The following is an 11,785-nucleotide window of genomic DNA, read 5'->3' on the forward strand; positions in this document are numbered from 1 at the left end:
TTGGTGCCTTCCACACCAATCTCTATTCTCTGCATCCTCCTCCTCCTTGGTGAACACAGATGCAAAGTACTCCCTTAGACCCTTGTGGCTACATCGTCTGACTCCAAGCTCAAATTCCCTCCTTTATTCTTCATGGTTCAACCCTCTCCCTTGTTACCCTCTTTTTAGTGGTTGTATAAAATCTTTTTAGTCAAAGGGTGGCGAAATATGTGAAATTCATTGCCACGGAAGTCTGTGGAGGCCGTCAATGGATATTTTTAAGGCGGAGATTGAGATTCTTGATCAGTGCGGGTGTGAGGGGTTATGGTCAGACGGCAGGAGAATGGGGTTGAGGAAAAGATAGATCAGCCATGATTAAATGGCCGAGTAGACTTGATGGGCCGAATGGCCTAATTCTGCTCCTATAGCTGATGAACATGAAAATACCTTTGAATTTTTTTCGGTCTGAAGAAGGGTCTCGACCCGAAACGTCACCCATTCCTTTTCTCCCGGGATGCTGCCTGACCCGCTGAGTTATTCCGGCATTTTGTGTCGACCTTGAATTTTTTTAATCGTACTCACAAGGACATTTCATGACCTCTTCAGGCCCTCCTGATTCGCTTTTTCTTGCTTTCTTTATATTCCTTCAGGGCCACGTCTGATATCAGCCTTCTAAATCCTTGTATGTGCTTTATTTTGCTTTTTGACTAAATTTCTAAAATTTCACATCGCCCACGGGTCCCAAACCTTGCCATCATTGTCTCTTTCTCTCACTGGAACTTGCGATCTTACGTTCAGCTCTTGATTCTAAGGATGAACTTCTGTGGGCAGATCACGGGGAGGATGTTTAACGAGGAATTCAAAGGTAGTCATTTGCAAGTTATTATTGGTGCATGACGCGAACAGTTCTTGGGCAGCATCCAGAATATCTGGGTAAAATAATTTTATAAGGACAGAGTTTTATGCCTAACAAAATGCAATAGTTGACAATAACTTGCAGCCCTTGCCCCCTGAAGCCTTTATAACTCAGGTGCATTTTGCTTCATTCGCCTCTTTATGGTCTTTGAGCCTGTGTATATTTTCTTTAAAGTGCTGAGCTTTTAAACCTCTGTTCCCCAACTCAATCTATGTCCACAACAGAGTCCACTTGATTTCATGATTGCAGCAGTCAAGAAAAGTCACTGCATCCTTAAACCTTATGACATTTTTAAGCTTAGTTTACAGATACAGCTTAAAAAAAATAACAGGCCACTCAGTCCACGCTGACCATCGATCGCCCGTTCACACTAGTTCCCACTTTCTCATCCGCTTCCGACACACTAGGGGCATTTTAGTTTAGAGATACAGCGCGGAATCAGGCCCTTCGGCCCACCGAGTCCGCATCAACCAGCAATCCCGGCACATTAATGCAATCCTACGCACACTAGGGACAATTTACACTTATACCAAGCCAATATACCTACATACCCGTATGTCTTTGGAGTGTGGGAGGAAAACTGAAGATCTTGGAGAAAACCCACGCGGTCACTGGGAGAACGTACAAACTCCGTACAGACAGCACCCGTAGTCGGGATCAAAGCCGCATCTCTACCGCTGCGCCACCGTGCCGCTCTATTCTATGTTCCTCCGGTCGGTGGATGAGAAAAGGAAATGGCCAGGGCGACTGTCATCTTTGACTATATTTCCAGCTTTCCTGATGCAATGCGCCATGAAGATAAAGTCATAGCGTGGAAACAGGCCCAACTTGCCCACACTGGTCAACATGTCCCAGCTACACTAGCCCTACCTCCCCTACTACCTCTTCTGGCAGCTTGTTCCATACCCCCACCACGCTTTGTGTGGAAAACGTTACCCCACAGATTCCTATGATATCTTTTCTTATTCACCTTACACCTATGTCCTCTGATCCTCGATTCACCTACTCTGGGCAAGAGACCCTGTGCATCTACCCGATCTATTCCTCAAAATAGGAAGTTGTTCAAGATAGAAGGAAGCAGGGTTGCCAACTGTCCCGTATTAGCCAGAACATCCCGTATTTTGGGCTAAATTGGTTTGTCCTGTACGGGACCGCCCTTGACCCGTATTAGGCTCGGGGGGGGGGGCTGTAGGTCCAAACACTAGGCCCTGTGGCTGCTGTAGGCCCGGGCAGTGTAGGTCCAGAGTCCCGGGCACCGCCTAACGGAGGTTGCTTGGAAACCTGCCTTCTGGCCCGGGCGTCTGCCATTGGTGGAGTGAGAGCACGTGGCCGTTGGCTGGGTAAGGTCATGCGGGGCGGTGACGTCACCTTGTCCCTTATTTGCGAGTGAGATAGTTGGCACCCCTAGAAGGAAGGCACCAGTCTATGATGGGCTAGGCCGTGTTCACCACTCTCTGAAGGTTCAGGTGCTGAAGAGCAGAGCAGTGGCCATACCAGGCTGAGATACATCGCATCTGAATACTTTCTATTGTATCACTGTAACAGGAGCATTCGCACAAAATACAAGATGTCAAAGAGGGAAAGTTTAAAGGAGATTTGTGAGGCGATTTTCTTTTTTACACATTGAATAGTAGGTGCCTGCCTGGGAAGGTGATAGGGGAAGGTGATAGCGATCTTTGAAGCAGACACAAAGTACAGGCAGAATATGGAGGGATATGGACCATGTGCAGGCAGATGGCATTATAGTTGGTGCAGACATGGTGGTTCAAAGCTCCTGTTCCTGTACCGTCCTCTGTTTTTATGTATTGTTAGATTTATTGTACACACGTATATTTGTTTCCGTAATTGACATTTTGACTTTTTTCATCCCCACTCTATTTCACTGAGAACTCTTGAATTATTCACTGGTGCCTGTGATAAATTAAGAAGATAGACACAAAAATGCTGCAATTCCTTGGCATATCAGGCAGCATCTCTGGGGACAAGGCATAAATGACGTTTCGGGTTGGAATCATTTTTCAGACTGACCCGAAACGTCACCTATTCTTTTTCTCCAGAGAGGCTGCTTGACCTGCAGTTACTTCAGCATTTTGTGTCTGTCTTCGATATAAACCAGGATCTGCAGTTCCTTCCTATATATTTTCCCTGTGATACATTATCTCGACTGGACAGACTATGGACTCTGCTCACTTGCCTTATGTTGTCAGATTTCAAGGAAATCAATACCTTTACATACGGTCCTGACTTAAATTTGTTATTAACATGTGGTAACTTAGTTTCACTGTAATATTATACATATCTTGTTTTTTTCTTCTTGTTTTGTAAGGAAGGAGGATATCGAGGATTTTACAGAGGCCTGACTCCTACTATCATTGGCATGGCTCCTTATGCAGGTAATGTAGAAGGACATTTTATCTCATTTGGTTTATTTTTGCTGGTGTAAAATTTATAATAGTTTTTGGCAGGGTAATGTGAAAACGGGTTATGATGAATTTAGTAAATACTCTCCCAATTTTGCCATTTTTACTTCTGTTAACAGTATAACAGGTATAACAGAGCTTTATTTGTCGTTCGGTACCGAAGTACCGAACGAAACTACATAGCAGTCATAGAAAAAAAAAGAACACAAGACACATAACCCCAACACAAACGTCCATCACAGTGACTCCAAACACCCCCTCACTGTGATGGAGGCAACAAAACTTCCACTCTCTTCCCCACGCCCACGGACAGACAGCTCGTCCCCGACCGACCCGCACAGTCCCCGCACCGGGCGCTGAAACGTCTCACGGCCGAACCGGGCGATGAAAGGCCCGCGACCAAGCCTTGCGCAGCTAAGTCCCGTGGTCGAGCCGCACCGGGCGATGTCAAGTCCGCAGCCGAGCCGCACCAGCGATGAAAAGCCCCGCAGCCGAGCTGCACCGGGCGATGTTAAGCCCCGCGGCCGAGCCGCACCGGGCGATGTTAAGTCCCGCAGCCGAGCCGCACCAGCGGTGAAAAGTCCCGCAGCCGAGCTGCACCGGGCGATGTTAAGCCCCGCAGCCGAGCTGCACCGGGCGATGTTAAGCCCCGCAGCCGAGCTGCACCGGGCACTGTTAAGTCCAGCGGCCAAGCCGCACCGGGATGTAAAGTCCAGCGGCCAAGCCGCACCGGGATGTAAAGTCCAGCGGCCGAGCCGCACCGGGATGTAAAGACCAGCGGCCGAGCCGCAGCGGGCGATGTTAGGCCCCGCAGCCGAGCCGCACCCCGCGCCGTGAGGAAGAGAAAAGTTCCCCCCCCACACCCACCCACCCACACCACCACCCCCTCCCACACATACACAACCAAAAAAATATATATAAAAACCATCCCAACACCGACACACAACAAAAAAAGGGGAAAAAAAGACGGACAGACTGCTAGTCAGCCGCTGCCGTTAGAGATACAGCGTCAAAGCAGGCCCTTCGGCCCAGCGAGTCCGTGCCAGCCAGCGATCACCCCATGCACTAGCACTATCCCACACACGAGGGGCAATTTACATTTACAATTTTACAGAAGCCAAATAACCTGCAGGCCTGGACGTCTTTGGAGTGTGGGAGGAAACCGGAGCACCCGGAGAAGACCCACGCAGTCACAGGGAGAACATATAAACTCCATTCAGGCAGCACCCTGAGTCGGGTTCGAGCCCGGGTCTCTGGAGCTGTGAGGCAGCGACTCAACCACTGTGCCGCCCTTGAAGTGTTACTCAGTGAGATGTTATGTATTTCTGCAGCTTGAAGATTTAAACAGTCCCACACTGGCCCGCTGCAGCGTTTATCCTGCATCCTCCATGTTGATTTATTTTACATCCTACTCTTCAGTATTTTTTAGTTTGATCAGAAGAGCCCATTTGCAATTGCAGCATCTTGTGTTTTTCAGGATTGGCAGCAATTTAAAAAAATCGAGACATTTATTTTGCATCATTGATATTATTTTCAGGTATTTCCTTCTTCACGTTCGGCACCTTGAAGAGTGTTGGACTCAGCCACGCCCCTGGTGCGCTGGGAAGGCCTTCTTCTGACAATCCCAATGTCTTGGTATTAAAACCTCACGTGAATCTGATGTGTGGTGGAATAGCGGGGGCGTTAGCCCAAACAATATCGTAAGTTTTCATCTTCACCTTTGTTGGCATGGGGGGGGGCCAGGGTGGAGAAAGTATTGATCCGTGCCGTGAATGATCCGGGCCATGAGAGGAATAGATCGGGCAGATGCCCAGAGTAGGGGAATTGAGGACCAGAGGACATAGGTTCAAGGTGAAGGGGAAAAGATTTAATAGGAATCCGAGGGGTAACTTTTTCACACAAGGGGTGGTGGGTGTATGGAACAAGCTGCCAGAGGAGGTAGTTGAGGCTGGGACTATCCCAGCGGTTAAGAAACAGTTAGGCAGGTACATGGATAAGACAGGTTTGGAGGGATATGGACCAAGTGCAGGCAGGCGGGACTAGTGTAGATGAGACATTGTTGGCCGGTGTGGGCAAGTTGGGCCGAAGGGCCTGTTTCCACACTGTATCACTCTATGACTCTATGAATACTTCACTTCTATTTTAAAGATATAATTCACGAAAAGTACAAATATTTCTTTATTGAGAGATATTTACAAGATACAATTCAGTTGGAAATACTTGCCCATATTCATAAGAAAAAGTTGAAATAGTTAATGTGTAATAAAAAGGCACTGCAGATGCTGGTTTATACCAAAGGTAGACACAATGCTGAACTCTCAGTTTTATCCCCGCATTCTCTATACTACAGTCGGTCTGAAGAAGGGTCCCGACCCGAAACGTCACCCATCCATGTTGGATTCGGGCCTGGTACGTGTGGATGGATATCACAGCATCAGTAGACGCTCTTTTTTTTTTTCTCCACCGCCTCCCACCGCCCTTCCCCAAAGGTGCTCGCTCACTCCACTGTCCATCTCCATCCTATACGGGAAAGATTCGGGAGACATGAGGGGAAGGTTTATCCACACACCCACCACTGCACAGATGATGGCGGGTCTGATGTGGAACAAGCTGCCACAGGAAGGCGGGCACAATTTCAATCTTTGTGAGACATTTAAACAAGTACACGGATAGGAAAGAAGTGGAGGGAGATGGAGGTATTGTAGAAAGCGAAGATGGTTGTCAAAAATTGCAGCAGGATCTAGACCGACCGGTTGGGTAAGTGGGCTGAGGAAAGGTTGATGGAATTTAATGTAGAGAAATGTGAGGTGTTTCATTCTGGGAAGTCTAACATAGGCAGGGCCTACCCAATGAATGCTTGTGCTCTGAGGAGTGGTGTAGAGCAGAGGGATCAAAGAGTGCAGGTACATGCTTCCTTAAAAGTGGCATCGCAGGTAGATTGGGTGCTCAAAAAGAATTTCTGCACATTTGCCTTCATCAGTCAAAGTATTGAGTATAGAAGTTGGGAGGTCATGTTTCAGTTATATTAAACGTTGGTGAGGCCACATTTAACGTATTGTGTTCAGTTTTGGGCACCGTGTTATGGGGGATAATGTTGTTAACCTGGAAAGGGTACAGAGAAAATTTACGAGGACGTTGCCAGGACTCGAGGGTCTGAGCAATAGGGAGAGGTTGAGCAAACTAGGAGCCTCTTCCTTGGAGCGCAGGAGGATGAGGGGGTGATCTTATTGAGGTGTAGAAAACCATGAGGAATAGATCGGGTAAACGCACAGTCTCTTGCGCAGAGCAGGGGAATCAAGAACTAGAGGACATGGGTTTAAGGTGAGGGGGGAAAGATTTAATAGGAACCAGAGGGTGTTTTGATATTGCAAGGGCTACTTTGTTGTATCACAAGGACTACTTTGTTTGCCTGTGTAGTAACATGTATATAAGAGAATGAGGTGATTTGGTGGTCACTCTGGTTCCAGGTGGCCGTGGAATAAATAGCATGGATTTAAGCTCCAGCCTTTAAACCTTTTAAACATGTGTACTTGTGGTCCGTCCAGAGTCATAACAAAGGTATAACAGATACCGGACCACGAAGTACAACAGAGGGGTAACTTTTTAACACTAAGGGTGGTAGGTGTATGGATCAAGCTGCCGGAGGAGGTAGTTGAGGCAAATACTATCGCAACATTTACGAAACAATTAGGTAGGTACAGAGGGATATGGGCCAAATGCAGGCAGGTGGAACTAATGTAGATGGGACATGTTGGTCAACATGGGCAAGTTGGGCCGAAGGGCCTGCGTCAAAACTGGGGTTGAAGGGCCTTTTTCCATGCTGGTCGTCTCTATGACACGCAGACTTTCCAAGAGGAGTGTTCCTTTTAAAATCAGATGCATGAACTGAGATTTGACCTTGATACTGATTCAGCTTGTTTTCCTGAAGGTTGATTCGGAACAAAAAAATGCAATACCAATGGTTAATTTTAACAAATTATTAACAAACTGTGTGTTTTGTAGGTACCCACTAGACGTGGCTCGACGGCGAATGCAATTGGGTTCCGCTTTGGCTGAAGCTGACAAATATGTGTAAGTAACAGTATTTCTGGTAACAATGCCAACATGAAACGTCTCGGGTTCTATCTGTGCTGCACAGTAAAGCAATCTTCACAAATCGCAGGTGCATCCAAATCATTGACTGTAATATGATGAGTGTGCAGTTTTGATGTCCATGAGCAACAAATGGATATCACGTGTGTAGGAAAGACAGCCCCCCTAGTCAGGATCGAACCCGGGTCTCTGGCGCTGTAAGGCAGCAACTTTACCTCTGCGCCACCGTGCCGCCCCTGATGGTCATTGTAGGAGCCATTTACGCTTAATTTAGTTACTGTCATTGTATTATGGCTATGTTAATAATATTTCATGTTTCTGTCTTTTTTGCATGCTTGTGGATGTGATTTGATACGTAATGGGGAGTGTCCACATGGGAGGAGGCTAATGTAGCGACAGGGATTGTGGGTCAGTTTAGTCTCGGAGGATGGAGAGCATACAATTTTTTACCACGCTCGCGCCAGTCACACTCACGACTGCCACACTCATGACTGCCACACTCGCGCCAGCCACACTCACAAGGACTACACGGTAACGACTACACAAATTTTACCGTATTGTTTGAAGAAGAAACAGTTGATAAGAACGAAAAGTTATGAATTACTTTTGTGCTACTTTAATAAAGACCAATTAATCAAGAAACAGCGTTTGGAAGATTTGTTTTTGTTATCTCAGAGTGCGGTGTGTGGGTAAACTATACCTCCATCCCATCCCCGAGCAGTAATGGCTATCGAAGTGGAACTTTGAGACGGTATAGAAACTGCCATTACAGTCATAGAACATAGAACATAGAACGGTACAGCACAGGATCGGGCCTTTGGGATATGTTTGTTTTGAACACGATGCCCCGTTAAACTGATCTCATCTGCCTGTACCTGACCCCTATCCCATGCACTTAGCACGGAAATAGATTGTTTTTTAATAGACAAGGGAATTAGGGGTTACGGGGAGCGGGCAGGGAAGTGGACATGAGCTATTGTTAGTATAGTAAGACCTGAGTAATCTCCTGGACAAGTTTCGATCGCCTAACTTGGGGTCGGAGAGGAATTTCCCGGATTTCTTTCTCAAATTGGCCTGGGTTTTTATCCGGTTTTTCGCCTCTCCCAGGAGATCACACGGTTCTTTTGGGTGGGAAGAAGGGCGATAGTGGGAAGGGGGTTGGGGTGGGATCAGCCATGATCGTATTGAATGGCGAAGCGGGCTCGAGGGGCCGGTTGGCCTGCTCCTGCTCCTATTTTCTTGTGTTCTTGTGCACTTCTATGCAAACATCTAAAAGCTTCTGAAACGCCACCACCATATCTACCTCCGCCACTACCACCCCTGGCGCTGCGTTCCAAGCCCCCACCCGTTTCATTTAATCAATGAGGTTGTAATTATTCAGTTGATTCGGAGGGACACTAATTAAACTGTGGCACTTTTATGTGTAAGTGATGATGATTTCTTGTTCTATCTTTCTCCTTAACCAGGACAATGTCCAAGACTCTGAGATATGTCTACGAGCAACACGGCTTACGGAGGGGCCTATACCGAGGCCTCACTCTCAATTACATCCGCTGTATCCCCTCTCAGGCTGTGGCCTTTACCACCTACGAACTCATGAGGCAGGCTCTTCATCTCAACTGAGGGCGTTGCAGCACCATCAAATTCATCATCACAACGACCACGTATCAATCATGAGAAGATTTCCCTCTGCTGACTGCTCCGACCGTCTTTGGAGGCGATTATTTATAAAATGAAGTGACTGTGATTGGGGTTTGATGATCGCCATTGCCATGCTTTGGCCAGGATTTTGATGTTGCTTCAGAATTACGCCATGGGTTCTTTAAAGTCATTTGAAAAGAGCTGAAGGGCCTCGGTAGAACCATCATTGGATGGGTGGCACCTTTGACTGTGCTGCCCTGAGGAATTTGGCTTCGGTTCTCTCGCGGGAAGCCACACTTCAAAATCTCCCAACTCGGGCAAGAGTGCTGCCAACTGGACCGAAGCTACTGAACCACACTCGAGTTTGGCCCTGTACATAGACACACGATGGGCGTCCGTAACTGAGATACAACCGCCACATCCACCGTCCACAAGCTTCCAGCTGTGAGGAAACCATTTGGCCCAACTTGAGGGAAAGATCCTTTGTATCTACTGTTCAGAACATTTCACTGCATCTACACACCTGCACCTTCAAGCTTCAAGCTCTGAGGAAACCATCCTTGAGCCCAGTGTCAGAATACCCTTTCTAGTTACCGTTCATAACATTTCACCGCACCTACAGACGTATGTACACCTGTCGAGAAATTGACTTGAAAATGCACCTCGAACTTCTCTACATGAAACTAGGTACTGCTGAAGTGGTTGCTGGTCTAGGATGTGCCCGTTCCCTCCACTGCCAACAGGTGTCGGGAGTTATTTGGGGAAACGCGAGACCGTTGTTATTTACTCCAAGAATATCTGGGAACGGCTCGACAAACGGGGTTTGGAAATGAGAGCGGGCAGTCACAGGTCTGCAAAGTCTCGTCAACGTTCGCCACGACTGACAACAAAGTCCATCGCTAAACGCCACGCACGCTTAATCCACCGAGACCATCACATTTCCAGGCATTTATTTCTTGTAAACTTCAACTGCAGTAAATCCTTGTGAACATTTGTTGCTCTGATGTTTCATTGTATTCTGCTTCATTGGAGGCAGGAGATGGTATGTGCAATCATCTCCGGCTTCAGAAAATCCTAGTGAGGGAAGGCGATCAACCTGAAGTCGTTGTGCACGTGGGCACGAATGACGTCGGGCGGAAGAGGAAGGAGGTGCTACAGCGGGAGTTTAGAGAGTTGGGAAAAACACTGAGAAGTAGGACGTCGAAGGTGGTTATCTCTGGACTGTACTTGTACAAAAGGGACGGGTTGCATCTTAACAGCAGGGGTACAAACATTCTGGCAGGCAGGTTTGCTAGTGTGACACCTGTGGCTTTAAACTAAGTAGTGGGGGGGAGGGGTTAACAAATTGTGAATATGAAGATGAGGTAAAAGGGAATACAGGAGATATTGCAAAAGACTCTCGGAAGAATGGGAACAGAAGTTCTAGAGGGGAAAAGAAATTAAGGGCAGGGCCAATTGTGAACGATGTGAGAGGGGAGGTAAATACAGAAGTTAAAGTGTTGTACTGAAATGCGCGTAGTATAAAAAATAAAGTGGATGAGCTTGAGGCTCAGTTAGTCATGGGCAAGTATGATGTTGTAGGGATCACTGAGACATGGCTACAAGAGGACCAGGGCTGGGAACTGCATATTCAGGGGTACACAACGTATAGAAAAGACAGACAGGTGGGCAGAGGGGGTGGGGTTGCTCTGATGGTAAGGAATGATATTCATTCCCTTGCAAGGGGTGACATAGAATCAGGAGATGTTGAATCAGTATGGATAGAAATGAGAAATTGTAAGGGTAAAAAGACCCTAATGGGAGTTATCTATAGGCCCCCAAACAGTAGCCTCGACATAGGGTGCAAGTTGAATCAGGAGATAAAATTGGCGTGTCAAAAATGTAATGCTACGGTGGTTATGGGAGATTTCAACATGCAGGTAGACTGGGAAAATCAGGTTGGAAATGGACCCCAGGAAAGAGAGTTTGTAGAGTGCCTTCGAGATGGATTCTTAGAACAGCTTGTACTGGAGCCTACCAGGGAGAAGGCAATTCTGGATTTAGTGTTGTGTAATGATCCTGATCTGATAAGGGGACTAGAGGTAAAAGAGCCATTAGGAGGCAGTGATCACAACATGATAAGTTTTACTCTGCAAATGGAGAGGCAGAAGGGAAAATCGGAAGTGTCGGTATTACAGTATAGCAAAGGGGATTACAGAGGCATGAGGCGGGAGCTGGCCAAAATTGATTGGAAGGAGGCCCTAGCAGGGAAGACGGTAGAACAGCAATGGCAGGTATTCCTGGGAATAATGCAGAGGTTGCAGGTTCAATTTATTCCAAAGAGGGGGAAAGACTCTAAGGGGAGTAAGAAACACCTGTGGCTGACAAGGGAAGTCAGGGACAGCATAAAAATTAAGGAGAGGAAGTATAACATAGCAAAGAAGAGTGGGAAGACAGAGGATTGGGACTCTTTTAAAGAGCAACAAAAGTTAACTAAAAAGGCAATACGGGGAGAAAAGATGAGGTACGAGGGTAAACTAGCCAATAATATAAAGGAGGATAGCAAAAGTTTTTTTAGGTACGTGAAGAGGAAAAAAATAGTCAAGGCAAATGTGGGTCCCTTGAAGACAGAAGCAGGGGAATTTATTATGGGGAACAAAGAAATGGCAGACGAGTTAAACCGTTACTTTGGATCTGTCTTCACTGAGGAAGATACACACAATCTCCCAAATGTTCTAGGGGCCGGAGAAACTAGGGT

The 11,785-nt window shown here is 46.9% G+C and overlaps 1 protein-coding gene across 3 annotated transcripts in view; it reads left to right on the forward strand.

The window, feature by feature from the left end:
- The window catches only part of slc25a16 (solute carrier family 25 member 16), a 31,290-nt gene extending 21,249 nt beyond the window's left edge, over positions 1-10,041 (forward strand). For all 3 annotated transcript variants that reach the window (XM_078413129.1, XM_078413130.1, XM_078413128.1), the window contains exons 7-10: positions 3,222-3,288; positions 4,853-5,015; positions 7,318-7,386; positions 8,874-10,041. In XM_078413129.1, coding sequence (XP_078269255.1) covers positions 3,222-3,288; positions 4,853-5,015; positions 7,318-7,386; positions 8,874-9,030 — 456 coding nt within the window. In that variant the 3' untranslated portion in view covers positions 9,031-10,041. The remainder of the gene's footprint in view (positions 1-3,221; positions 3,289-4,852; positions 5,016-7,317; positions 7,387-8,873) is intronic.
- Positions 10,042-11,785: the final 1,744 nt, after the last annotated feature.

Source organism: Rhinoraja longicauda, chromosome 16, assembly GCF_053455715.1.
Source record: "Rhinoraja longicauda isolate Sanriku21f chromosome 16, sRhiLon1.1, whole genome shotgun sequence".
Taxonomy (NCBI): Eukaryota; Metazoa; Chordata; class Chondrichthyes; order Rajiformes; family Arhynchobatidae; genus Rhinoraja; species Rhinoraja longicauda.